Source organism: Anser cygnoides, chromosome 2 (genome assembly GCF_040182565.1).
Source record: "Anser cygnoides isolate HZ-2024a breed goose chromosome 2, Taihu_goose_T2T_genome, whole genome shotgun sequence".
Lineage (NCBI taxonomy): Eukaryota > Metazoa > Chordata > Aves > Anseriformes > Anatidae > Anser > Anser cygnoides.
The window spans coordinates 1,499,551-1,527,494 of NC_089874.1; the positions used below are offsets into that span (position 1 = coordinate 1,499,551).

The 27,944-nt window shown below is 64.9% G+C and overlaps 1 protein-coding gene across 1 annotated transcript; it reads right to left on the reverse strand.

Moving 5' to 3' along the window:
- NBEAL2 (neurobeachin like 2) lies at positions 1-27,869 on the reverse strand. The gene is given in 56 exon segments (XM_066991321.1): positions 1-566; positions 1,572-1,707; positions 1,793-1,941; positions 2,030-2,191; positions 2,277-2,393; positions 2,499-2,593; positions 2,814-2,986; positions 3,120-3,229; positions 3,331-3,420; positions 3,495-3,611; positions 3,705-3,802; positions 3,872-3,989; positions 4,093-4,202; positions 4,279-4,409; positions 4,494-4,634; positions 4,720-4,844; positions 4,929-5,024; positions 5,169-5,276; positions 5,405-5,538; positions 5,815-5,972; positions 6,048-6,168; positions 6,273-6,397; positions 6,481-6,638; positions 7,243-7,392; positions 7,606-7,911; positions 8,011-8,148; positions 9,183-9,342; positions 9,432-9,610; positions 9,700-10,398; positions 10,649-10,734; positions 10,885-11,044; positions 11,126-11,284; positions 11,448-11,601; positions 12,122-12,224; positions 12,295-12,454; positions 12,541-12,674; positions 13,170-13,341; positions 13,857-13,949; positions 14,125-14,207; positions 14,296-14,623; positions 14,704-14,823; positions 14,903-15,035; positions 15,113-15,684; positions 16,846-16,944; positions 17,060-17,143; positions 17,228-17,311; positions 17,548-17,654; positions 17,750-17,809; positions 17,812-18,022; positions 18,671-18,756; positions 19,759-19,841; positions 19,945-20,057; positions 20,351-20,432; positions 21,413-21,556; positions 22,445-22,533; positions 27,714-27,869. Coding segments are annotated over 56 exon segments (8,259 nt in total). The 5' UTR covers positions 27,765-27,869; the 3' UTR covers positions 1-461.
- Between the last annotated feature and the right edge of the window lie 75 nt (positions 27,870-27,944).

Sequence of the window (27,944 nt, forward strand, 5' to 3'; positions counted from 1 at the left end):
GCCTTGTGCACGTTTATTTCTTATAGATAGATATATTATTATTCTTTCTTTTCTTTTCTTTTTTTTTTTTCTTTTTTTTTTTTTTTGTAAAAGAGCTAGAAATCGATAGAAAAACCAGTCGGGGAAGGGGGCAGCTGGCTCCCGGCCAGCGGGCGCGGGGTGGGGGACACGGCACCCCCCCTTCCCAGCGAGGGGTCCCCCCCGGGAGCCTCCTCGCCCCCCCTCATCCCACTGCTATCCCCCAGCCCGGGGGGGCTGGATAAGGCCACGGCGAGGGGCCGAGCACGCAGCCCCGGTTGCGGGGAGCTCGGGGCTCGCCCCTCCTGTCCTCGCCCCCCGGCTCGCGAGGGGCTCGGGGCGCTGCCGTGGGGTGGGAGCGGGGTCCCCCCCTTGTCGCCATGCCCCCCAGGAGGGGCCGGGACCTGCGGGAAGCCCGGCGGGGCCGGGTGCGGGGTGGCAGCCTAGGACCTGCCCTCGTTGGGGTTGTACTCCGTCTCGCCGGCCGAGACCTGCGAGATGCGGCGGGTGGAGCGCCACAGCCGGCGGTGGAACTGGCCCGGACGCACCTAGGGGAGAGGGGGGTCAGCGCCTGCCCCACGCCCCATCCCCTTTCATGTCCCCATCCCCATCCCCTTCCATGTCCCCGTCCCCATTCCCATCCCCTTCTCCATCCGCTAACAAGTCCCCGTCCCCATTCTCCATCCCCTTCCAAGTCCCCATCGCCATCCCCTTCCCCATCTCCATCCCGTCCCCATTCCCATCCCCATTCTCCATCCCCATCCTCATCCCCACCCCCTTTCCCCATCCCCATTCCCATGCACACTGCCTGCTCACACCCTTTCTCAGTCTCCATCCCCAGTCCCTTCCCCATCCTGTTCCAAATCCCCCTTATCCTTTCTCCATCTGCATCCTCTTCCAGATCCACGACCCCATCTCCATTTCCAATCCCTTCCACATCCCTACCCACAACCCCTATCTGAATCCCCATTCCCATCCAAACCCCATCCCCTTCCTTAGGTGAATCCCCATCCCATCCTGTCCTGCTCCGTGCCATTCATCCTGTCTGTCCCACCCTATACCATCCCAATCCAACTCAACCCACCTAATTCTGTCAAATCCTATCCCAATCCAGCCCAACCCAACTCAACCCACCCATCCCATCCCAATCCAACCCACCCCAACCCAACCCAACTCAACCCTCCCATCCCATCCTGTCCCATCCTATCCCACTGCAACTCAACCCACCCATCCCATCCCAATCCAAGCCATCCCAACTCAACCCACCCCACCCCAACCCAACTCAACCCTCCCATCCCATCCCATCCCCCCATCCCACCGCAACTCAACCCACCCATCCCATCCCAATCCAAGCCATCCCAACTCAACCCAATTATCCCATCCCATCCCAACTCAACCCAACCCAACTGAACTCAACCCAACTCAACCCAACCTTCCCATCTAATCCCGATCCATCCCATCCCATCTCATCCCAGACACAGGGACACAGTGACGTGTCTTCCCCCCCTTGCACTGCCATCCCGAGCCCCACGGCCAGGTGGGGCCGCGCTCACCTCAGCGGGCTGCCCGGCCCCCACCACGATCAGCTTGCCGTCCTCCAGCCCCACCAGGATGTGGCTCTTCTCCTTGGTCACCGACACGCTGTGCACGGGCACCCGCATGGGCACGGGGGCCATCGCCGCCCGTAGGCTGCAAGGGGGAGAAGATGGGGGGATCGCACCCCGCGGGCGGCCCAAGGGGGTGCCGGTGGCACCAGCGGGGTGCCAGCCCTCACCTCTGGAGGTCACGGATCTCCAGCCCGCACTGCATGGTCCCCAGCACCACGAACTCCTCCGTCACGCACATGGCCGTCACCTCCTGGTCCAGAGGGACGGAGGCGAGGTGCTTCCCGTTCACTGAGTAGAGGTGCAGCGCGAATTTGTCCTGCGGGAGAGAGCAGGGGGGGGGGGGGGAGATGACGGATCAGAGGGACCTGGGGACGGGGGGACGCAGCCCGGCCGTGCCACCTCACCTTGAGGGACGCGCGCTCGCCCACGGCCGTCTGGGTGACGATCTGCCCCTCCGGCCCCACGGCCAGGTGGGTGACGGCGGCGGGCAGCGAGCTCTCCGCGGGCGGCCGCAGGGACTTCATGAAGAGGCCCCGGCGGATGGTGTGGATGATGATGGTGCCGTCCTGCGGAGGAAGAGGATGAGGGTGCGCTGCTCGGTGGCTGTGCCACCCGCCCTGGGATGAGCCTCGCCACCCGTCCACGGCTCACCTTGGAGCCCGAGACAGCCATGTCCAGCTCGGTGCTGATGGCCACGCACGTCACCTCGTCGTCGTGGCCGTACAGGACCTGGACGGGCTTGGGGGCCAAGCCGCTGGAAAACCCACCCTGGTGGAGGGGACACGGGGACCTCAGGGACCTCGTTGTGCCACCACAGGGCCCCAGCAGTCAGCACCTTCACCCCGAGAGCTGGCACACGGCGCAGCCCCGTACCTGCTGCAGGACCTGCCACACCATGCAGGTGGTGTCCCGGGAGCCAGAAATGAGGTAGATGCCACACAGGTCGAGCGCCAGGCAGGTGACAACATCTGTGACACCCAGAGAGACGCGGTGAGCTGCTGGCCCCGTCCCCGTGTGTCTTGGCAGCCCAGCCCCAGCAGGTGGCACCAAGAGGGATGCTTTGGGGCGCGGAGCTGCTGCTAGCCCCATCCTGGCCCTGGTGGAGCCTGGATGAGCCCCGAGGGCTGCAGAGATGTCCCCTGCGCCATCCCGGGTCCCCTTGGCACCCCGTGGAGGGGGACACCGTACCTATGTGCCGGGTGATGTGCCCAACGACCTTCCCTTTGCCCAGCGAGGTGACGCGCAGGCTGTTGTCCCAGTGTCCCCCGCTGAAGAGCAGCTTCCCGTCGGGGGACACGGCCAGCGTGCGGGAGCACAGGTCCGCGCCGGGGGCGAAGGGGCCCTGCAGGAAGCGCTGGGTCCTGGCGGGGAGGGACGCGACACGGGATGGTGGCAGGGACGCACGGTCCTGACACCGGAGGGACCGGAGAGCTCGTGTGGCCCCGAGGGAGCCGGGGATGGGACCGTCCCCGCCGCGCACACACGCGGACTCACTTCGCGTTGGAGACGGTGGGGTCTTTGGTGAAGCTGAAGTAGTTGGAGATGTTCTTGTCGTAGGGCAGCCAGTTGTGGGTCCCCAGCAGACCGTTGGCACTCACGGTGACCTGGGCGGAGGGGGGTGACGGCGGTGACGCACCCGGGGGGACCCCCGACACCGGCACCCTCCCGGCGAGGAGCACCCGTGCCTCAGTTTCCCCGCGCTCACCAGGACGTCGGGGGATCCCTGAGTGATGAAGGAGTGCGCCTGGTTCTTGGGGACCACGGCTTGCACCAGGGCCACGCCGTCGCTGATGCCCTGCGGGGAAGGCGCAGCCGGTGGGTGCCCTGCTCGCCGCTGGCACCCCTGGCACCCCGCGTCCCTGTCCCCACCTCCACGAAGAAGGACTTGAGCTGGTCCAGGTTCTCGAAGACATTGGGCGGGCGGGTGTCCAGGCGGGCCAGCCTGCGGGCTGCACTCTCGGCCGACAGCCGGGCAGGATGGGGCTCCTAGAGAGGGGGGGTGAGACCCGTTAGAAGGGGGGGCAGCACCCCCCAAAATGAAGCGGGGGGGGGCTTGGATTTTTGGGGGGACTGAGGCACCTTGAGCAGCTGGCAGGGCGTCTGCCCGAAGTTGCTGATGATGCCCTCCAAAGCCTTCCTCTGCGTCTCGTCGGCGATGGCGTCCAGGTCCACGGCGCCTGGGGACGGGGGGGGCATCAGTGAGGCCACCCGGTGGGTGCCCCCCACCCCGTGTCCCCGCGGCTCACCCTCGTAGGTGCAGTAGTAGAAGACGTTGAGGGCCTCCACGGCGGCCGGGCCTCGCTGCTTGTACCCGAAAATGAGGTCGATCCACTCGTGGAGGTGGGCTGAGACGTACTCCGACTCCTGCAGGGGCACGGGGCATCAGGGGGGGGTCTGGGACACCCGCTGCCCCCCCCAGGATGACCCTGCCCCAGTGGGAGAGGAGATGGGGGCTCCACCGTCTCACCAGGGCTTTGCGGTGCTGGTAGATGAAGTCCTCGCGGGAGCGCGCCCACCGCGGCAGCACCACGTCGCTCACCTTCTCGTTGGACATCTGCAGGCAGCCCAGGTCGAAGCCTGCGGGCAGCGGGGAAGACGGCGGGTCAGGGACCCGGCCATCCTGTCCCCATCCCCGTCCCCATCCCCCCGTTACCGTTCTGGTTCTCCAGGAACTCAGGGAAGTAGAAGAACTCGGGGATGAGCTCCTTGACGTCCACGGGGTTTTCCATGCGGGCCTGCCACGCCGCCGGCACCGAGTGGAACTGCCGGTCCGAGCAGTCGAACCTGGTGGCACGGGGTGACCGTGGGACCCCCGGCGGTGGTGGCTTTGTCCCCTACCCCGTGTCCCCCCCGCCCCCGGGTGCTCACCGTCCGCTCTGCAGCTGGATGTGCAGCGTGGTGAAGGGCTCGGTGCGGATCAGGTAGTGCATGACGCCCGCCGCGTTGGAGTAGTGCGTGCCGTAGTGAAACTTGTCCACGGTGCCCGTGGGGTCCTCGAAGCTCTCATACCTGGCATGGGGGGAAGCAGCAGGGTCAGGGCAGGTGCCCCAGTCCCCCCCCCAACCCCCGGTCCCCTTTTTTTTGGGGCGCTCACTTTTCCTTCACGTCCCTCGCGTGCCTCTCGTTGGCCACCCCGATGGGTTTGGAGAGATCCCGAAACACGGCCGGGTCGGTGAGGTCGAGGGTCTCCGAGACGTAGTCCCGCAAGATCCAGGGGAACTGGGTGGGGTTGGGGTTGGGTGAGGCTGGGGGGGTCCTGGGGCCACCGGGCAGCCCGGGGCTGGGGGGACACGGGGTGCTCACCACGGGGTACTGCGAGAGGTCGTTGTAGGTGCGCCCCGCGATCGTGTTCAGCTGCATGAGGTACTCGAAGTTGGAGATCTCCCGCAGAACCCATTTCTGGAGCAAAAAGAGGGGACGGCTGAGATAGGTTTGGGGGCAGAAGCTGGAGCAAACCCCACAGCTGGCCCCGCAGGGGGCACGTGGACACCCCTCTTTGCACAGGCGCCTTCGGGGGGGCACGGGGAGGGGGAACACAGGTACCTGGGTGAGCCCCGAGGCTTTCAGCAGCTCCTGGGGCGAGCGGCTGCCGAAGTAGATCTGGCTGGGGGGCCGCAGGCCCAGGATGCAGGAGTAGACCTTGTTCCTCACCTGCGGGGATGGAGGCGAGAGCCCTGCTGATGCTCGAGGTCCCCACGTGGACCCGACACGGTCCTGTGACTCCAGGGGGGGCCCGGCTGGAGCCTGGGGGGTCTCGGGGTAGAAAAGGGTGCCGCCACCTTCTTCTTGAAGTTGAGGAAGTAGTTGGCCTGGTCGATGAAGAAGAGCTCGAGCGCGGAGCGGCGCAGGTTGTAGCGGCGCAGGTGGACCTCGCGCAGGTGGGACAAGGGGCGCTTGAAGTCGTAGCCAATCCCTGCCGGGGGAGCACAGAGCCCCGCGGGCTTCAGCGAGCACCCAGCAGGGGGGAGAGGCAGGGGACGAGGGGCAGGGATTGGGGACAGCACCCCAAAAGGTCGGCATCCCTAGGGTTGGGCTTTGAGGGGGGGCAGGGGATGGATGGGGGCATCTTCACCCTGCTGTGCCGCAAGGACCCCCCCCGAGGAGCTCCAGCCTGTCTGGGGGACCAGTGGTTGGGCAGGGATGTGGCCCCGTCCCCCTGCCCCATGCTCTCCCAGGCACGTGCCCTTACCTCCCTCCGTCTCCTCCTTCTCGCTGCTGCCGTCGTAGAAGTAGACGTGCTGGGTCGTCACCTCCAGGCGGCCGGGGACGACCGCCACCGTCGTGATGAGCTCGCAGTCCTCCGAGACCACCAGCTTCTCCCGCTGGTTCTGCTCCTTGGGCTCGGCCCTGGGGGACAGGGGAAGGGTGAGGACACCCCCGGGTGAGGGACCTGGGGTCACGGGTGGGGACGGGGACACTCACTGGGTGTCCAGGACGGGGAGGTCCTCCTCGGCCAGCTGGTCGTCCTCCAGCTCGCTCACCTTGGCCTCCTTGGCCATGGCGAGTGGGAGGGACTCGGCGGGGTTGTGGAGGTTGTCGGCTCCTGGAACGAGGGGGGAGGTCAGCGGGCACCCCCCATGGAAGGGGGACGAGCCCTGCCAAGCCCCCCTGGGGACCTGGGGACCCCTGGGTGCCCGCCAGACTCACCCAGGTTGTCCCGCAGGGCGCTGGCCTCCAAGTGCTGGTCGAAATTCAGGTTGGGCACCAGCTTCAGCCGCATCCTCGAGTAGGTCTCGGCACTTGAGAGCTTCCAGCGAACCTCGGGCGGGTTCCTGGGGGGCAGGTGGGGGTGAGACACCCCGGACCCCCACCCGTACCCCGCCCCCGGAGCCGAGGTGGGGGTGTGGGTGCTCACCGGTCAGCCCAGGCGGAGCGGGGCGAGGTGAGGAGGCGGCACAGGGAGCGCCACTGCTTCAGCACGGTGCTCTGGTGGTTGTTGGCTTGCTTCAGCACGTTGGCGTGCCGGGCGTTTTCGGCCTTGGCGCGTTTCGCCGCCGGCTCCAGCACCAGATCCTGCCGAGGGAGCGGGGAAGGGGAGGTGACAGTGGGGTTGGGGCTTGGGGACGTTCCTGGGGTGAGGAACACGTCCATGGGGTGACGTCTGCAGCGCGAGGAGGACATCCCCAGGGTGATGTCCCTGGGATGAGGAGCATGGCCCTGGGGCAAGAAGCCTGTCCCTAGGATCACCCTAGGGTGAAGAGCACATCCTGGGGATCATGTCGCTAGGGTGATGGGCATGTTCCCTGGGTGAGGAGCGTGTCCCTAGGATGACATCCTTGGGGTGAGGAGTGTGTTCCTAGGATGACATCCCCAAGGTGAGGAACACATCGCTGGGACGATGTCTCTGGGGTGAAGAGGATGTCTCCAGGATAACATCCCTGGGGTGAGGAGCACATCCCTGGGGTGAAGAGCATGTCCTTTGGGTGACACGCCTGGGGTGAGGAGCATGGCCCCTGGGTGAGGAGCACATCCTTGGGGTGAGGAGCACATCCCTGGGATGACATCCCTGGGGTGAGGAGCACGTCCTTTGGGTGACACCCCTAGGGTGAGGAGCATGGCCCTGGGACAAGGAGCACGTCCCCAGGGAGACGTCCCCGGGGCGAGGAGGAGGCAGTACCTGGAACATCTTCCTGCTGTCCGCCTTGTCCCGCTCCCGCCGCAGGGAGCTGCTCATCATGGCGTCGTAGCAGGCGTTCCAGAAGTTGGACATGTGGTCGTGGCTCTTGGCGAACGTGTCCATCTCGAACTGCGCCATGGTGGGCTGCACCTGCGGGAGAAGAGAGGAGACATCTGCAGGGTGCTCAGCAGGGCACCAGCACCCCCTAACGCTCACCCGGGCTGCCAGCACCCCTTCCCTGGAGGTCATCCCGGCATGGGACCGGGATGTCCCAGCCTGGTGGCACTCCAACGCTGGAGCCACGTCTAAGCCTGGGAAGGGGCTCCCCCAAGGGTCCCAAACAGGGTTCCCCGTGGCACCCACGTGCTTCTCGATGAAGCTCCTCCACTCGGGGGTGGTGCAGAAGAGCTGGAAGTCCTCGTAGAAGGTGGGGCTGCCGTTGGTGGGGGGCAGCGAGGGCAGGAAGAGCTGCAGCTGCAGGGTCTCGTAGCACTGGTCCATGAGCGTGCGCACGATGGGCACCAGCCACGAGAAGGTCTCCGATTTGGCGTCCAGCGAGCGCCGCAGCGGGGTCTCCAGCTTGCCCAGCAGGTAGCAAGCCTCGTCCTTTTTGGGGGCCGAGGCGGTCTGCAGCAGGCTGTGCAGCTTCACGTAGGCCAGCGAGTGCAGCTTGGGGAGGGGGGGGACACGGGGCGTTAGGTGAAGCCTCCTGCCCGGCCTCCAAAAGGCTGGGGTCTTCCCCCGGAGCCCAAGGAGGGGGTGACCCACCTGGGGGTCCTGCAGCATGATGTAGCCCACCAGGACGCGCAGCCCCGTCTGGGCCATCTCCTTGAGGTCGGAGGTGCCGTTGGCCAGGTGGTACCAGACGCCCAGCTTGTCCAGGAGGCCGCTCACCCCCTCGTAGATCTGGGGGGCAGGGGGGGAACAGTGAGCCCCCCGCCGCGCCAGCCCCCGAGCCGGAGCCGGGTCCCCATTTCCCAGCCACCGCTCGACACCAGTTTGGGTTATGGGGAGGGGAAGGAATTAGGGGCTGGGGTTAGGGCAGGGGATGGGTTTTAGGGTTGGGGTTAGGGTTTGGCATTAGGGTATAGAGTGGGGGCTTAGGGTTATGGTTAGGATTAGGGCTGAGTCTTATAACAAGGATGTAGGGTTAAGGTTTAGGATTGGGATTTAGGAGGTCTGGTTAGATTCATAGGTTTTAAATTAGGGTTTAGGGTATAGAGCTAGGTTTAGGGCTTGGGTTTATGGCAAGGGCGTAGGGTTAAGGTTAAAGGTCAGGATTAGGAGTTAGGGCTAGGGTTTACAGCAAGGATGTAGGGTTAGGGTTGAGGTTCAGGGTTAGATTTATATAATTCAGGGATAAATAGCTTAATGTATAGGATTAGGGTATACGGTTTGGGTTTACGATACGGATGTAGGGTTAAGGGTTAGGGATTAGGGATAGGCTATAGGATTGGGGCTCACAGCAGGAGTGTAGAGTTAAGGTTTAGGGTTAGGTTTATGGTTTAGGTTTATAGGTTATGAGCCAGGGTGAGGTTTTAGGATTTGGGTTTGGTTTAGTTCCTAGAGTTAGGTTTATGGGCTACAGGTTAAAGGCTAACATCCAGGTTAGGCGTTAGCATTAGGGTTGAGGATTAGGGTTAGGTTTACAGCAAGGGTGTACTGTTAGGGTTGGGGTTAAGGCTTATGGTTAGAGTTGGGGTTTATGGCAAGAGCGTAGGGCTGGAACGAAGTTTTGGGGTTAGGTTTAGAGGTTGGGGTTAAATTTACAGGTTATGGGTTAGGTTTTAGGATTTGGGCTTGGGTTAGTTTCTAGGGTTAGGCTTACGGGCTACGGGTGTAGGGGCAGGGTTTAGGGGCAAGACTAACCCCAGGTTTGGGGGTCAGCACAAGGGCTTAGAGTTCTCTGTGGGGCCAGGACCCTGCCTGTGGCCGCTCACCTTCTCGCTCCACAGGGCCTGGTTGTTGTGCCCCTCGGAGAACAAGAAGTCCTGGAGCAGCCGCAGCAGCTTGAGAACATTTTGGGTGAGGCCGGGCAGGGCGGCCGGCCCCGACTCCTTCAGGTCCGTCAGCGCCGACTCCAGCATCATCTCCAGCAGGCTGCGGGACAGCAGGGAGCTCTGTAGGGCCGCCACCACGCCCCGGGACACCCCGTGGCCCCTGTTGACCCTCCGTACGCCCCCACAAACCTGCGCTTGATCTCGTCGGGGGGCCGCACCAGCTCGCAGGCCGTGCCCAGCTTGGTGAGGACGGAGAAGACCTGCCCGCGCTCCCTCCACGCCGCGTCGTCCCAGCCCTCCACCCCGCGCCACGTCACCGAGAAGACGATGTTGGTCAGGAGGTTGCACAGCTCCTCCTCGGGCGTTTGCTGCCAGCAGAGGCGGGGGGGAAAAAAAGAGTTAGGGGACCCCGCCGGTAACCCTAAAAAGGAGGTGGATGCCACGGCTCGGGGCTCACCTGGGGGTTGCTGGTGTTGGAGACGTTGTCGCTGGGCAGGGCGTCCTGGTAGCTGCTCTCATCCAGGACGTTGGAGAGGCTGGAGCTCTTGCGGGTGCGCATCCCCGGGAAGGGTTTGAAGCTCTCCAGGGGCGAGGGGGTGCCGGGGCCGCTGGCAGGCGTCTGCGCGCCGCTCTCGGCCGTGGCGATGGAGCTGGTGCTGGCCAGGTCGAGCCCCAGGTCGAAGGGCGAGGTGGAGAAGGGCGAGAGCGGGTGGTAGACGCCGTCAAAGGGGACGTCGCCGGGGTTGGAGGAAGAGCGGCTGGCGCGGTCGGAGGAGTCGAAGGACTTGAAGTTGTAGGAGTGGAAGGACTTGGTGCGGCCGCTCGGCGAGATGGAGTGGTCGGAGAATCCCTCGGAGAGCTCCTGGTCCGAAGCCTCGTAGCCCAGAGGCAGGAAGACGTCCAGCTCCTGCAGCTCGGTGGGTGGGGGGCTCGCGCTGCCCACCGCCTCCTTCCCCACCTCGTTGCTGCCGTCCCTGCCGGGGGGCTCCGAGAGGCGCAGGAGCTCCAGGCAGCCCCCGCTGCTCGAGTGGCTCAGGCTGTGCTGGCGGGACTCGTAGGACTCCTTGACGTAGAGCTTGGTGAGCGTGTCCTGCCAGCCCGCCAGCCTCGCCAGCTGCTTCACCATGTCCTGCTGCGCGTAGATCAAGTGGAAGAGCTGCAGGACAAGAAGGGGAGAGACCCAGCGGGGTCACCTCAGCTCCAGGCAGCCTCTCGGGGGGCTTGGACACCCCAAAGGGCAGGGGCAGGACGGGCATGCCCCTGCAAAGGGCACGAGCACCCCAGGTCCCATCATGCAGCCCCGTGCATGGGGTGTTATCGCTGTCCCCATGCCCCTGTGTTCCCATGGGGGAGCTCAGCCCCGGGGTGACCGTGTGGTGGCACCCCCTGCACCTTGCTCTGCTCACCTTGCGGCAGATATCGAGCCGGACGGTCAGCTCGGCCCGGTGGGACAGGTAAACCACGGCCACCAGGTCCTTGTAGTTGGGAGGGTCTGCAGGCAAGGATAGAGTTTTGGTCCCCAAAAGCCACCAAAATTCCCCAGATCTACCTCCAGCCAGCCCCACTGAGCTGAGACGGGTGGGAAGCTGCCATGATGGCCCTGTGGTGTGCCACCAGGACGGGACAGAAGGGGACACGGTACCTGCCCCGAGGACCTGCTCCGAGAGGCAGCGGAAGAGCAGCATGGAGCCGGGGATGTCGCTGAGGCAGGCGATGAGCCCCTGGTACCCGATGTCCTTCAGCTTCAGGCGGTTCTTGCTGCGCTCGGGGACCTTCTCGTACTTCAGCATCTTGTAGAGGACCTGGAGAGGCACAGGGGGGTGGCGGTGGCCCCACGGAGAAACCCCCAGCCTCAGGGGGCGACACCGGGGACCCCTTCTCACCTTGAAGACCCTTTCCCGCACTTCATCCGAGAACTTCTTCTGCACCAGCAGCGAGAAGAGGACCTCCACGTGGCCCGGCTCGAAGAGGAAGGCGAAGAGCTGCTCCTGGGCGGGCGAGCCCTTCAGCAGGCTGTGGATCACCTCCAGCGCCCCGCAGACCTGCGGGCAAAGGGTGCACGCTGTCCTCCACGCACCCCACCGGGGTCTCAGCAGCTTCTCCCCACCTGCTTGCTGGCCCACTGCCGAGAGCGGGGCCAGCCCCACGTGTCTGGGGAGCCTTTTCGGGGTGGTGTGGTGGGACCCGGGTGGCCAGGCGCCTTACCTGCTGCTCGTCCTGCGCCGCGGCCACGTAGTTCAGCAAGCTCTGCATCTCCTCCCCGGAGAAGCTCCTGCAGAAGAAGTCCTTCACCAGGCTGAAGAGGGACGTCTGCACCGTCTTGATGTCGTCCGTCGTCGTGGACTTCTCCTTGGAGACACTGGGGGAGAGACGCACGTGGATGTTCCCACTGGGGATGTGCACAGCCGCCCTCTTGCCCCTCGTTACCCATCGCCAGCACAATCCCAAATCCCACCACGGAGCCTGAGGAGCTCCAGGACAGTGTGAACATCCCTGCAGGCACACCAGGAAACACCCACCCCATGGGTTTGGGTCTCTGCAGGGTGTGTTGCAGAAATGCAAGGGGTCAGGCAAGAAGAGAGCATCAGTTTGTTGCAGGAACCACGATGCTCCCAGTTACTGCTGGGGCGGATTTTGGGGCTAACTGGTTGCAGATCTGGGTATGTCAAAGACCACGCAACGCTTGGGGATGGGGCACGGGGAGCAGAAGATCCTGTGCCCACCATAACGCTCCATCAGATTTCCCCATGATGTGCTCGCGGAGGGGGATACTACCCCAAATAAAGGGTGTCCACCCCAAACTGCAGCTTCCAGGGCTCAAGCCCAACACGACGCCGGCATCTGGGGGCCGGGCATCGCGGCTACAAGCAGCAGCTCACCCGTAGTAGGTCCGGATGGAGTCGAGGACGTACTGCACCCCGTACTTCTTGCGGATGCGCTGCTTGTGGTCCTTGACGACGTTGGCCAGGTACTGGATGTGACCTGCGTGGAGAGGGTGTGAGCGGCCACCGTCGGGCACCGGGGAGCCCCGCGGGTGCCCTCCTGCTCCCACCTAGGCGGACGGCGAAGTCGCTGTTGCTCCAGATGCGGAAATCGAAGAGCAGGTGCTGGTAGAGGAGGTGCAGCAGGAGCCCGCTGCCCTCGGAGGCCACCTGCTCCATCAGGATCTGCGAGGCCATCAGCGTGCTCATGTCCAGCAGCGGGCCGGAGACCTGCACGGGGTGACAAGGTGGGGGGGGGTGTTGTGGTTTGGGCAGCGATTTCGGGATGGAGCCCTGTGGCTGTGGCAGCCCCCTACCTTCTGCAGAAGCGCCCCGATGATGGCCGGCCCGTGGCACTGCACCAGGCTCTCCTGGTTCACCGGGTGGTGCTGGATGAAGTTCTTCACCAGCAGCAGGAAGGCGGCCACGCTGTTCCTCTCCAGCCTGCTCTCTGCAAGGCACGGGTAGAGCTGGGAGCCACCAGCCCGCCCCCACCAGGGTCCTTCCCACTTCTGCCGCGATGGGCCCCCTGGTGACCCCACCACAAACTGTTCTCCAGTCCGTTCACCTATTTCCCCCAAACTTAACCCAGCAGAAACCTCAGTTGTTCTGAGCTCCCGGAAAATCAGCAGCTGGGTATCAGGAGGAATTTCATGTCACTAAGGCTTCTGCATGAACCTAAGTCTACTGCAGGACACCATGCACTACATGCAAAAGCAAAACTGGAGCTAGGCAGGCTTGAACCACCCTCATCTTCCCAGAACCGCTCGTTTATGACTAATTAGGTCATAACAACCTCAAAAGACGTCAACAACAGCGATGGTTTTTCCACTGCCCCATAAATCTTGGTGCCCCAGGCAAGGCTTTGCCTGTGGTAGACACCAGCCCGCGTGGCAGCGGGGTTACCTACGGGACGGCTCCTGCTTCACCCCCCCGGGGACCTCACCTGAGGACCTGCCCAGCGGGATCAGCATGCCCTGGGCGTTCCTGGAGGACGTCAGCTCTGGCCCCACCAGGTCGTTGGTCTCCTGCTCGTCCTCGGCCTCCTCCTTCTTGGTCACCACTTGCTCGAGCAGGGGCAGCAGGACGCCCATCCCGCCCACGCAGTTGACCACGTCCTGCCGGGGGGAGGCGAGAGGCTTTGCTGGGTGCCCCTGGGGGCTGCGCGGTGACGGCGGTGTAGAGGAGGAGGTCGCACGTCCACCCAGGGCCAGGGACCCCCGGGGCCCATTCTGCCAGCTCACCCAAGCTGGAGAACACTAAATCCTGTGGCTAGCAAAGGCTGAGGTGTGCCCTGACCCATCCTACAGCACACACCCCAAAAGGTGCCCCAAAAGCACCTCTTCCCCTGCAGTGACCACCCATGGTGCCCAGCCTGGACACTGAGGACCTCCAGGGCTGACCCTGGTGGCCCAGGAGCCATCACTCAAGGCCTTGGTGGACCCATGGGTCAGGCAGGTCCTTGACGGACCCCCATACCACATATTCCCCTGATTTCCCCGTAGGGTCCAGGGGAACCACCACGGCCATCCAGCACCCCTTGGGGGTCCTGCCCTACATCCATGGCGAGGCCTGGCAGCCTCCAAGCCACGGGGTGGATGGATCAGGCCGAGTCACCCTGTGCCCAGCGTACCTTGACGTCCCAGTTGACCACCTTGTGCCCCGTCAGCCTCCCGTCCAGGCCGTGACTGGGAGAGAGGTCCAGGCAGATGTTGTTCCTGCAGGCCTGGAAGGGAGCACAGCACCCCGTGAGGACTCAGGGACACTTGGGGACATGTTCCCACCATCACCCCAAGAAAGTCACTAGGGGAAGACGAGGTGGGTTGGACCTCGAGGACCATGAGGGGAAGGTCCCGGTGAGGACAAACACAATGGGAGCGACTCCACGGGGCTGCCCTCACCTGCGGGGTGTAGTAGAGCAGGAGCTTACTGCTGAGCTCCACCAGGTCGCCTTCCAGCGTAAACGGAGATGCCACGTTTGGACCTGGGGGAGGGAAGAGGGGTGAGCGGCAAAGGGTTGGAGATGTGGCTGCCCCCCGCCCTCCCGTGGATGTCCCCCTGTCCCGACGTACCCGAGCAGAAGAGCGCCTTGACCTGGGTTTGCTGCAGCGCCTCGCAGAAGATGGCCACGGAGCCCAGGTGGCCCTCAAGGGACGTGGGGGTGCCCCACTCGGTGTCCTGGCTGCCAGCCGCTGTGGTGGCCACCACCCCCTCGGTGGGGGGCTGCAGGGGGGTCCAGGCGTGGGGCCCCAGGGCGGCGGGGAAGGACTGCGAGCGGCAGAGCGCGGGGTGCGGGGGGAAGGCCAGCTCCGGCCCGTGGGACGGCGGCGGGTGGCTGCTGCCGATGGCCGTGGTGGTGGTGCGGTGCCCCGCGGAGCCGATGCAGCAGGAGGTGAAGGACTGCAGGGGAGAGGGAGCGGCGTTTGGTCCCCAAGCTGCCACCCAGAGGGGCAACACGGTGCCAGGGAGGGGTCCCTGACCTCGTGCAGGGACGGGAAGCGGAGCTGCGCCGTCTTCCGAAGGTGCCCGTCCGCGTAGATGCTGACCACGTTCTGGCCGAAGGGCCGGCGGCCGGCGACGTGGACGATGTCGACGCAGTGCTGCGGGGATGAGCAGGGGGCGTCAGGCCGGCCCTGTCCCCACCACGGGGACAGGGACGGGGATGGAGACGTCGCTCACCCAGGCCGAGTCGTTGAAGGCCACCTCTGGCAGCGCCACCGTCATGTAGTCCTTCTTGGTGCAGACGGCCACCACCAGCATGCCGTCGGTGGTGAAGAAGGCCTCGAAGCCCGTCCCGCTGGCCGTGAAGAAGCTGCGGAGGGGGGACAGCACGGTGGGGACGGCTGCGTCTCACCCTCCTCACCCTCCTCCCACCCCCACCAGCCTCACCTGTAGAGCTGCCTCCTCTTTGGCCTCGCCGGCGGCCCGGGCTCCTCCTCGCTGAGGCACAGCCAGGCGTGGAAGGCGAAGGCGCCGCCGGGCCACTTTTGGACAGCGGGCACCATGATCCCGGCCATACCGGGGGTCAGGTCGAAGTACTGCAAGGCCCGCGGGGGGCCCTCGGCCCGCGCCATCCCCGAGAGCGCCCGCAGCACGGGCGCCGTGTAGGGGTGCGGCCCCCGGCCCCGCTCGCGCCGCAGCAGCCGCAGGAGCTGCCGCAGCTCGCCGGGCCGAATGGAGAGGCCGCCCAGCGCCTGCAGCAGCTCCAGCAGGTTTTCGGAGCAGGCGGGCGGCAGCGCCGGCTCGGCGGCCAGGGCGGCCAGCAGGCTGCCCACCATGCCCGCCTTGACGCAGGTGAGGCAGCTGGGCAGCGAGGCCTCGCACAGGCGCTGCAGCCGCTCGGCCAGGAAGAGCTGCAGCTCGCGGCAGGCCAGCGCCGGCAGCCAAGCCAGCAGCAGGAGCAGGGGCTGCTCGTTGCGGATGGGGCGCGCTGGGAAGGAGCTGTGGTCGCCCTCCACTGCCTGCCGAAATATAGGAGATGGTCAGTGCGGCACCGGGCACGGGGAGAGGGATGGATCCCCACCCCGGCCAGCCCAGGCACGCAGTGGTGACCCCTGTGCACTGAGCATCTTGGAGACTCCCGTGGACCAAGGGCCTTGAGAGACCCTTCTGAATGAAGGGTCTTGGGGGACCCTTGTGAACCAAGCCCCTTGGGAGACCTTCATGAACCAAGTCCCTTGGGAGACCCTCGTGAATGAAGGGTCTTGGGGGACCCTAGTGAGCCAAGGGCCCTGGGAGATCCTCATGAATGAAGGGTATTGGGAGACCCTCATGATCCAAGGGTCTTGGGAGACTCTTGGGAATGAAGGCTCTTGGGAGACCCTTGTAAACCAAGAGCCTTGGTGGACCCTTATGAATGAAGGGTCTTGGGAGACCCTCATGATCCAAGGGCCTTGGGAGACCCTTGTGATTGAGGGGCCTTGGGGGACCCTTGTGAACCAAGACCCTTGGGAGATCCTTGTGAACTAAGAGCCTTGGGAGACCCTCGTGAATGAAGGGTCTTGGGAGACCCTTGTAAACGAAGGACCGTGGGAGACCCTCATGAACCAAGTCCCTTGGGAGACCCTCGTGAATGAAGGGTCTTGGGAGACCCTCGTGATCCAAGACCCTTGGGAGACCCTCGTGAATGAAGGGTCTTGGGGGACCCTCATGAACCAAGTCCCTTGGGAGACCCTTGTGAATGAAGGGTCTTGGGAGACCCTCATGAATGAAGGGCCTTGGGGGACCTTTGTGATCCAAGCCCCTTGGGAGACCCTCGTGCACCAAGTGTTTTGGGAGTCCCCCCCCCCCCCATAAACTCTTGGAGACCTGCATAAACCAAGCTTCCGAGAGACCCTCATGCACCAAAACCCTTGGGAGACCCCCGTGCACCGAGCATTTTGGGGGACCCTCCCAAGACTCCTCCCAAAAGGCTCAAATTTCCCCAAAGCTGAGCACCACTCAAAGCTCGAGGCAGTGAGGCCACCTCGGGATGGGGACCACGGGGACCATGGGGGGTGAGAGAAGGGGGCTGCAGCGGGCAGAGATCAACCCCATTGTTCCACTGTGATATGCCAGCACCGAAGAAGAAGAGGGTTTACGGGAGCTGGGAGGGCTCCGGGATGAGCCAAGGGAGCACTCACCATGTTGAGGAGCTCCTGGAGCAGGCGCTGGGTGGGCTGGCCCTGGCTCCTCAGCACCTCGTAGAAGTGGGCATAGCCGATGCGTTCCTTAAACACCTCCTGCAAGCACCCGGGCACGTCGGGCTCTGCAGCGGCCCCAGGACGAGCTGCTCTGTCCCAGAGCACCTCGCAGCGTGAAAAACCCCAACCCCAGCTGCACTGGGGTTGTGCCCACCTTGGCCGAGGGCGAGTTGCTCATGATGGCCGTGAGCACCCCGATAGCGTGGACCGCGATGGCGTCGGAGCCGACGTCAAAGACCTGCAGGACGGGGGGTGGGTCGGCTGCGGGCATCGCCCCCGACCCCGCTGGGCAGCTGTGCCGTGGGGCAGCCCCACAGAATACCTGCTGGAGCCCACTGCCCGTTGGCGGCTGCACGGGGAGCTTGTCCTGGGCTTCACCCGCCTCCTGCGTGCTGTTGAGGTAGAGCTGGGGCGAGGAAGGCAGAGGCCAGGTGGGGATGTGGGGGGAGAGGAAATAGGGTCATGCACCATCCCTGCCCCAGCTTGGGGTGAGGGCGAGGTGGGGACGGTGCTGGGGCGGCTGCTGCAGCGCGGCCGCTCCATCCCGGCATCGCCTGGGGCGTTTAGAGCCGGGGAGGGTGAGGACGGAGGTGAGGACGCCGCATCCCAAAGCTCAAACAAAGCCCAAAGCAGCGCAGCTACCTTGCTGTTCTGCAGGAGGCGGATGATGTGCTCGAAGCAGTTGTTGCTGAGGAAGACGGCTTGCAGGACCGGCCGGTCGTCGCAGCTCAGCATGGCCGGGATGGCATCTGCGGCGGGTTTGCGGGGAAAACGTCTCAGCGCCCTCCACGACCCCAAACCTGCTCCGCTCCCCCACCACCCGAACCCCGAACCCCTCCTTTACCCAGCATCTGCACCCGCAGGGCGATGAGGCCGCCGGCCGCCGCCGGCGCCGCCGTGGGGGGTTGGCGTTGAGCACCTTGAAGTAGCCGTCCAGCAGCGCGCGCAGGGGCACGGGGCCGGGGCTGCTGGCGTGCAGCGCGTGCACCGCCGCCACCACGCTGCGCAGCGTCAGCCCCAGCAGCCCCGGGCACGGCGCCGGCCCCACGCCCGCCCGCCGCAGCACCCCCAGCAGCACCTCCAGCGCCGCCGGCGTGATGGCTCGCAGCGCGTTGGGCTGTCAGGAGCAAACGGAAATTTTTATTTTCTTTCTTTCTTTTTTTTTTTTTTTTTTTTTTTTCCCCCCACCAATGTAAAACCCCACGTTTAAGCCAGCCCCGGTGATGTTTGCAGCGCTACAGGTCTCACGCGATGCTTTCCTGCCCGCCGCCCCGCTCCTGGTGCATGCAAATTGATTGAAAAAAGGCACTTTTTGGGGCTGTTAATCAAGTCCTGCTTTGCTGAGCACTGGGTTTATCACAGCCCGTGTGCGCTCGGCATTGAGTTATCCACCCAAGGTGCTCTCGGCTGCCCCGGAGCTGAACGGGAGGGAAGCTGCCGGCCAGGACTGCTCTTTAACTTCACTCTCATTTTGTTTTTTTAAGGCGAATTGAGCGAATTGAGGGTGTCACCCAGGCTGCAATTTCTAAATGTGATCCGGAAAGGCTTTTGGAAGTCAAGCTGTTTAATTCCAGTTTAATTCCAGCCGAGCATCTTGCTTGGAACAGAGGGGTTGGAATAAGGCTTGGGGTTGGGTCTCGGCACGGTTTCCCTCTCGCCAGCCCGTGCTGACACACGCAGCCCCATCGGGGGGGAGCGAAGGTTTGGCAGAGCCGTGGGGACCCCCCCCGTGTCCCCGCTGTCCCCGTCCCCACCCCAGCAGTACCTTGGACCCGGAGAGGATGGCCCCGAAGAGGTGGATGAGCCGGAGCTGGAGCTCGTCGGGGAGCTGCCCGCCGGGCTGGAAGCTCTCTGCAAGGACAAGGGGCGATGGAGGCGCTTGGGGCAGGTGGCAAAAAAAAAGGCAGAAATTCCCTTTTCCACCTATCCCGCCCCAAAACCCGCCCCGGGCTCCGTGGCACTGGACCTTGTTGGGGGAAAAGGGGCACAAACACCTTGGATTTTGGCAGCTTTGGCTGCAGGAGGGGAGTTTTTTGTTCCAAAACCCCGGGGTTTTGTGCTAAAATCAAGCCTGGTGGGGATTCACAGCCGGCACCGGTAACAGCTTGCCGGGAGTTTTAGGTGCTTTCTGCAACCCCTTTGCCCGGGGGCAGCCCCCGTTCACGGCTCATTTATGGGGTTTTTAGGGTTTCCCGGCCAGGCCGTATTTTTGTCAGCCCCATGCACCACAGCGGCCAAAAATCACGTTGAAAGGACGCCGATCGCCCGGCTTCGGTGCCCTGAAGTCATCAGTCTCGCCTGAAAAATCCCATTTGCTTTGTTTCTTGCGGCACAGGCTGCTTCCGAAACAAGGTGAAAGCGCCGAACGCTGAGCGTGGAAAAGGAGGATTTTGCCCCCAAAAAGGAGGGGGGGGCGCATCCTGCGAGAACTGCCGGGAAGCCTGGCTGCTCCACGCCGGCGGTGGACTGGTGGAGCGCATCTGTGTTTGCAGAGTTTCCCCTTCCAGTCTACTTTAGGTGATTTAAATAAAAATAAATTCGATTTTAGCACCGAAAGCTCAGGTTTTGGGTCTGTGGGGGGCTCCAGAAGCGACGCCCCCCCCCCCCCCATCCCCCCCGGAAAGCCACCTTGAGTGAATCCCCGCTCCGTGAAATCCCTTTAACTCCAGCGGACTCCCGGGAAGGGGGGGGGGGTGTAAAAAAAATAAAGGGCCCCCAAAAAAACAGCTTCAGCTGGTGCCGATTGCAGCATGGACAAAAATAAATTGTCCCGGGGGGGGGGGGGGGGGGGCAGGAATCGCTGCCCAAACCAGGACCCCCCCCCCCAAACACGGGGTGGGGGCGCAGATTTACCCTGGAAGAAGGCGTCGAACTCGGGGGGCAAAGCGGCGGGGGTGAACTTGTATTTGCTCTTCTCCTGCGAGCTGACGACTTCCCTGGAAGGAGGGGAGTGAGGTGGGGGCGACGAGAGGGGTGCGAGGAATTTTTTTTGGGGGGGGGGGGGGGGGGGCAGGTGGCTGTGCCCCCCCCGGGGCTCACCCGCTCAGCTGCCGCCGCCAGGTCTGGTAGGGGTCGAAGAGGCACTCGCAGAGGTGCAGGGCGTAGAGCATCACGCTCTCCAGCTGCGCCCCCTCCTCCTGGCCGCTTCTCAGCTGGGGGGGCCGGGGTGCAGAGCATGATTAATCCCAAATAATGCCCCCCCCCAGCCCAGAGCCCCCCCCCCGCAGTTTCCCTTCTCCCTGCTCCATCCCATCGGGAGCCATCCGTGCGCCACGAAGGCGCAAAGCGGTACCCGAGCGCTCGCCCCCCATCCCTCTCCTTCTTTCCCCCCCCCGCTAAAATTTGGGGTCCCGCAGATGCTCAGCGCCCCCCCCCCAGGACCCTAAAACCCCTGGGGGGGTTGTTCAGGACCGCGGTGCCGTCGGGTTGTCCCCGCGGCGCCCACCTTGCTCGCGCAGCCCCGCAGCAGCGCCAGCACCTCGGGGATGAAGCCGGGCGTTTTGTCCGCGTGGACGTTCTCCAGATTCCTGCAAGGTGTGAAACGCCGTGGGGGGGGGGGGGGACGACACACCCGGGGGGGGGGACAACACACCCGGGGGGGGATATAACACACCCGGGGGGGATATAACACACCCGGGGGGGATAATGGGCTGGGGGGGTGGGATAAGGCGCCACGTCCTCGGCTGACCCCGTGTCCTCCCGCACCGCCCAGCCCCATTGTTCGGGACCTGGCCCCCCTCCAGCCCTAAATATACCCGTGGCGAGGGGGGGGGACAAAATGGGGGGGGGACAGGGACAGGTCCCCTGGCCGGGTGGCCCCCCAGGGGTTGGGTGGGGGCAGGCGGCTGGGGGGGGCCCCCACGGGAGGAACAGGGCTGGGGCATGCGGGGGGGGCACCTGGGGGGCCACCATAGACTTTTTTGGGGGGGGTACATGATGCATTTTGGGGGGGCACGGTGCATTTTGGGGGGACACAATGCATTTTTTTGGGGGGGGGACACGATGCGCTTGGGGGGTGATGAGATTTTTGGGGTGCGGGGTGAGGTTTTGGGGGGGAGGTGGTGTGATGCACTTTGGGGGGGGACAATGAAATTCTTTTGGGGGGGCACAATTGAATTCTTTGGGGGGGGCACAATGCACTTTTTGGGGGGGGGCAACGTGATGCATTAGGTTGGGGGCAGGACACACTTGAGGGTGGCAGAGGGGGACGCACTTTTGGGGGGCAATACACACTTTGGGAGGGGGGAGAGATGCCCTGGGGGGGGCAGAATAAACATTTTTTTTTGGGGGGGGGGGGGGGGACACAAATATGTGTCTGGGGGAGGAACGTGCACCCAGGGAGCCACCACGGAGCTTTGGGACCCCTCCTCTCCCCCTCCTGCCCCAACCCCGGGGGTCTCTGTCCGGGCTGGGGTGGGGGGGGGGGGTGTCTGTACATTTGGGGGGGGGGGGGTCCGTCCATCCGGGGGGGGTCTGTCCGTCCCGGGGGGGCCACCCCGCCACCCACCTGCAGATGATGATGAAGAACTTGAGCAGCAGCAGGGCCTGCCCGAGGCGGGGGCCCTGCCCCACGCACTGCGCCAGCCGCTGGCTCAGCACCTGCAGCACCTCCCGCGGCAGCACCGGGATCTCCGACGCCGAATCCTCCGGCCTGGGGGGGGGGGGGGGGGGCAAAAAATGGAGGGGGGGGGGGGCAGGATGGGATCTCACCCCCCAAAAAAACCACCCCCCCCTAGCACCCCCCCACGAGCCTCCCGCGGGGCCGGATGGCTGCAAACCGCCGAGCGAGGCGGCGGATGAGCGGCCTCCGGCGCTGCAGCGAAAACCCCAAAACCGAGCCCCGGCTGCTGGGGGGGGGGGATATTTTCTCGGGGGGGGGGGGGGGGGGTGTTATTTTTTTTTTGGGGGGGGGGGTGTATTTTTTGGGGGAGGAAGGTTATTCTTTCTTATTTTTGTTTTTTTTTTTTGGGGGGGGGAAGGGGGTATTTGGGGAGGGAGTTTTGGGGGCGTGGGTTATTTTTTTTTTTGGGGTGGGTTATTTTTTTGGGGTGGGTTATTTTTTGGGGGTGGGTTATTTTTTGGGGGTGGGTTATTTTTTGGGGGAGGGGTTATTTTTTTGCGGGGGTGTGTTTTTTTTGCGGGGGTGTATTTTTTTTGCGGGGGCGTATTTTTTGGGGCGGTTACTTTGGGGGGGATTACTTTTCGGGGGGTGGGTTATTTTCTTGGGGTTGGGTTTTTTTTTTTTTGCGGGGGGTTATTTTGGGGGGGGTGGGCTATTCTTTTTAGGAGGTGGGTTATTTTTTGGGGGGATGGGTTATTTTTTGTGGGGGTGGTTATTTTTTTGGGAAGGGGGTATTTTTTTGGGGGGGGTATTTTTTTTGTGGTGGCGTATTTTTTTGGGGGGGAGATTATTTTGTTTTGGAGTGGGTTTTTTTTTTTGGAGTGGGTTTTTTTTTTTTGGAGTGTTTTTTTTTTTTTTGGAGTGGGTTATTTTTTTTTTTTTTGGGGGGGGGGGGGGGGGAGGCGGCGATGCCCTCACCTGCGGGGCTCCAGCGAGGGCACGGCGATGACCTTCTCGAAGTTCATGACGAAGGCCTCCAGCCACTGCTGCAGGTACGCCAGGTCCTTCTGCAAGGGCGGGGGCGGCCGTCAAGTCACGGATTTGGTTTTTTTTCCGGATTTTATTTCATTATTTTTTGCAGGGGGGACCCCTGAAGTCCCAGGCCGGGTGCTGGCCAATCAGCTCCCGCGGAGATCCCCTCCCGCCAGAGCCACCGGCCAATCAGAGCTGATGGCCCAGTGGGGATCCAGTGCCTTGCGGACTGGCCAATCAGCATGCAGAGCGGTGATGCCCCCCAGGAATGGCTGGCCAATCAGCACAGCAGGAAGCCAAACACCCCTGGGAGCCACCGGCCAATGAGCAACCAGAGCTGCGCAACCTGTAGAGGTGCCGACCAATCAGCACAAAGAACAGCACAACCTGTAGAACTGCCGACCAATCAACACAAAGAACAGCACAACCTGTGGAGGTGCTGACCAATGAGCACACAGAGCAGAACAACCTGCAGAGGTGCTGACCAATCAGCACACAGAGCAGAACAACCTGTACAGGTGCTGACCAATCAGCACACAGAACAGCACAACCTGTGGAGGTGCTGACCAATCAGCACTCAGAGCAGCACAACCTGTAGAAGAACTGACCAATCAGCACTCAGAGCACAACAACCTGTAGAAGAACTGACCAATCAGCACACAGAGCAGAACAACCTGTAGAGGCACTGGCCAATTGGCACAAAGAACAGCACAACCTGTAGAGGAACTGACCAATCAGCACTCAGAGCAGCACAACCTGCAGAGGTACCGACCAATCACCACGCAGAGCACCTGTCCCCACAGGCACCTACCAGCCAATCAGCACCAGGAGCAGCCCCTCTAAGACAACACCTGCCCAATCACCGCTCAGAATGACCCAACCCCGCCACCTGCCAGCCAATCAGCACGCAGAGCACCTGGTCCTCCAGGCGGGCGCCAGCCAATCAGCAGGCGGAGCGCGGACCACGCCCCCGTGGGGTTGTGCAAGGGGTGAGTCACCCAGCCCCCACCCCATGGAGCACCCTTGGGTGCCTGGGCACCCTATGGAGCACCCCGGGGTGCCCCCAGCCCCCTGCACCCCATGGAGCACCCTTGGGTGCCTGGGGACCCTATGGAGCACCCTGGGGTGCTCACATCCCCCTGCACCCTATGGAGCTCCCATGGGTGCCTGGGGACCCTATGGAGCACCCCGGGGTGCCCATGTCCCCCTGCACCCCATGAAGCACCCTTGGGTACTGTGCACCCCATGGAGCACCCTTGGGTGACCCTTGTCCCCATGCAGCACCCTGGCCCACCCATGTCCCCAGGCACCCCGTGGAGCACCCTTGGGTGCTGTGCACCCCATGGAGCATCCCATAGAGCACCCTGGGGTCTCCATGACCCCGTGCAGCACCCTTGGGTGACCCATGCCCCTGCGCACCACATGGAGCACCCTGGGGTGTCCATGTCCCTGTGGACCCCGTGGAGCACCCTGGGGTGTTGGTGGACCCCATGGAGCACCCTTAGGTGTCCATGCCCCCGTGCAGCACCCGGGGTGCCTGCGGTCCCCACGGTGCACCCCAGGGTGCCCCATGCCCCCGAGCACCCCGCGCAGCACCCTGGGGTGCCTGCGGTCCCCACGGAGCACCCCAGGGTGCCCCACTTTCCGTGCACCACCTCGAGGTGTCCACCACCGAGCACCCTTGGGTGTCCGTGCCCACTCCCCCGAGCACCCCGAGGCCACCCCATCCCTATCACCCCACGCAGCACCCTTGGGTGCCCGTGCCCCCCCACGCAGCACCCAGCGCAGCCACCTCCAACCCCCACAGCCCCCGTCCCCCCGCCCCCGCCACCCCTTTTTGCTCCCAGGGGACCCCCGGGGGACCCCCCCCGCCGCCTCCAGCACCCTTGGGACCCCCCCCCCCCCGCCTCCCAGCACCCCGATACCTCCGGGGGGGCCCCGGCGGGGCGCCCGCGCGCCTCCATGGCCCCCGGTGCCGCCGCGGGAAGGGGCGGTGGCGAGGCCGGGGAGCGGAAACGCGCGTGGGGACACCGGTGACGGGGGGGGGGGGGACGGGACGCGCGCCTCCGCGCTCCTATTTTTGCTTTTTTTTTCTGTTTTTTTTTTTGTTTTTTTAATTTTTCCTGTCCCCCCCCCTTTTTTTTCTCTTTTTTTTTTCTTTTTTCGCGGAGGTCTTGTGTAAAACGGAGTCAGGAAATGCCAAGTCACCCGCGGCCCCAACGACATTTCCTTCCCCCCCCCCCCTTCCCCGGGGGGCCGCTGTCACCGCTGTCACCGCTGTCACCGCCGCGCGCACCGGGGGGGGGGGGGTCCAGGGGGGGGGGGCCGCCAACCCCGTGGGGACGTCGGCGCCGGCCTCGGCGTCCCCGTCCCGGCGGCACCCCGCTGCTGTCACCGCGCGCCCCCGCTCCCCGAGCCGCCGTCCCCGGTGCGCCCCGTGGGGTTGGTGGCACGGTGCCACCTGGGAACGTCGCCCTCGTCCCCAAAAGCCACCCCCCCGTGCTCGCTCGGGGTCCCCCGCCGGCCTCGATCCGTCCCGTTGGGGGGCCGTGGGACGCGGCGGGGGCGCCGTCCGTGTCCCGTGTCCCCGCGGGACGTCCCCGGCCCTGCAGGAGGGGTGGCCGAAGGGCGCTCGGGGGGGGCGCGCGCGCGTGTCCCCGCTGGTGTCACGCACGTCCCCGTGCAAGCGTGCGCGCCCCGCTGCCGTGGCACGTGGCCCCGTAGGAGCGTGCGCGCCCTGATGGGGTGGCCCGTGGCCCCATAAGAGCGCGCACACCCCGATGCTGTGACCACTGTCCCCGTACAAGTGCGCGCACCCCGCTGGCGTGGCACGTGGCCCTATATGAGTGTGCACACCCCAATGGTGTGACCGACGTCCCCGCACAAGCGCTCACCTGCATAGCACGACACGTCCCCAAAGTGGCGTGCACACCCTGGTGGCACAGCCCCTGTACCTATAAGCCCTGGTCCCTATGGGTGCACACCCCGGTGGCACGGCCCCTGTCCCTATAAGCCCCCGTCCCTATAAGCCCCCGTCCCTATAGATGCACACCCCGGTGGCACGGCCCCTGTCCCTATAAGCCCCCGTCCCTATGGGTGCACACCCCGGTGGCACAGCCCCTGTCCCTACAAGCCCCCGTCCCTACAAGCCCCCGTCCCTACAAGCCCCCGTCCCTACAAGCCCCCGTCCCTACAAGCCCCCGTCCCTACAAGCCCCCGTCCCTACAAGCCCCCGTCCCTACAAGCCCCCGTCCCTACAGGTGCACACCCCGGTGGCACGGCCCCTGTCCCTATAAGCTCCCGTCCCTATAAGCCCCCGTCCCTATAAGCCCGCACACCCCGGTGGCACCGCAGGTGTCCCCGTGCGAGCGCCCACCCCGACGGCGCACCCACGTGCCCCCGCACGCCTCCCCCTGCCTGACCCCCCCCCCCACCCCCAGCGCATCCCAGTCCCCAAACTGGGAGCACCCCAGTGACCGCTGGTACCGGCACCGCCGCCTCCAGATCCCCCTTTTTTTCCCCCAAAACATGCCGTGACGGGGGCGAGACCCAAAGCCACGGGGGGGGGGGCTCCGGAGCAGACGGGACCCCCCCCCCCCGGCCCCGTGGCCCTAATGAGGACCCGGCTCCCCGACACCTAACGAGCTGCCGGCCGCGATCCTAATTACGCCGGCGCGATCCCGAAAGGCGTCGCCGCTCGTCCCCAAGAGCCCCGCTGCCCAAAACGCCCCGTTTGGACCCAAAAATGGATGGGGGGGACACACACACACACACACGCCGACAGCCGGAGCGTGCGGTGGGGGCCGGGGGGGGGGGTCCCCAGGGTGGCTGGGCTGGGGGGGGGGGGGGGGTCCCCATGTCCCCAGCACTGCGGGGACCCCCCCGTGGGGCCGGACAAGGCTTTGGGGCGGGGGGGGGGGCTGCTGGAGCAGGGTGAAACGGGGGGGGGGGGGGGCAGTGCAGTGGGATCCCCCCCCCTTTGTGCAGGACCCCCCCCCCAAGGTATGAGACCCCGCCCCCCCAAGGTGCAGGACCCCTCCCAAGGTGTGGCCCACCCCCCCAAGATATGGGACCCCCCCCCTTTATGCAGGACCCCCTCCCAAGGTGTGGGACCCCCCCCAAGATACGGGACCCCCCCCCCCCAAGGCGTGGGACCCCCCCCAAGGTGCAGGACCCCCCCCAAGATATGGGACCCCCCCCTTTATGCAGGACCCCCTCCCAAGGTGTGGGACCCCCCCCCCCCAAGGTATGGGACCCCCCCCAAGATACGGGACCCCCCCCAAGGTATGGGACCCCCCCCCCAAGGTGCAGGACCCCCCCGAGGTGTGGGAACCCCCCCAAGATATGGGACCCCCCCCCCAAGATATGGGACCCCCCCCTTTATGCAGGACCCCCCCGAAGATACGGGACCCCCTCCCCCAAGGTGCAGGACCCCCCCCAAGGTGCGGGACCCCCGCCCTTTATGCAGGACCCCCCCCCAAGGTATGAGACCCCCCCCGGGACCCCCCTCCCAAGGTGCAGGACCCCCCCCAAGGTGCAGGACCCCTCCCAAGGTGCGGGACCCCCCCCAAGGCGCGGGACCCCCCCCAAAATATGGGACCCCCCCCCCCCAATGTGGGGGACCCCCCACAAGATACGGGACCCCCCCTCAAGGTATGGGACCCCCACCCCAAGGTGCGGGACCCCCCCCAAATTCCACCCCCCCCCCCCCCCCCCCAGCGCAGAGCGAGGAGCCCAGGAGGTGGCTCCAATGTCACCGCGGCCGCACCTGCTGCTGGGGGGGGGCACAAGCAAGCGGGGGGGGGGGCACAGCTGGGGATAACGGGGGGCTGGTGGCCGGGGGGGGCACTATGGGGTGTCCCCCCCCCTCCTCGGGTAGGTAGGGGAGGGTCGCGGAGCCCCCGAATTTGGGGGAGAGGAGGAGGGCCGGGGGGGGGGGGGGGGGGCACCGAGGCCCTAAATTTGAGGGGCGGGGGGGGGGGGGGGAGGGGGCTCGGAGCCCTCAAATTAGGGTGGGGGGGGGCGTAAGGAAACCCCCAAATTTTGAGGGGGGGGGAAATGGGGGGGGGGGGTCAAAATTTTTGGGGGGGGGGGGGGCGTGGGCACGGGGGGTTGCAAAGCAGGGAGGGATGGGGATGGGGGAGGGATGAGGGTGGGGGAGAAATGGGGGGGGGGGTCCCTGTTTTTTTTTTGGGGGGGGGGGATCCGGGCTCACCTTGGCGAAGTAAAGCATCCAGAGCTCGTAGAGCCGCTCCCGGGAAGCCATGCCGAGCCGGGCCGAGCCGGGCCGAGCCGGGCTCAGCGCTCCCGGCCCTGCCGCCCCCGGGGGGCCATAGCCCCGGGGGGGGGGGGGGGTGGTTGTGGTGGTTGTGGTGAGGGGGGGGGGTGGTGGGGGGGGCAGCGCGGTTTGGGCGAGATCGAGGGAAAAAAGGGGAAAGGGTTAAGG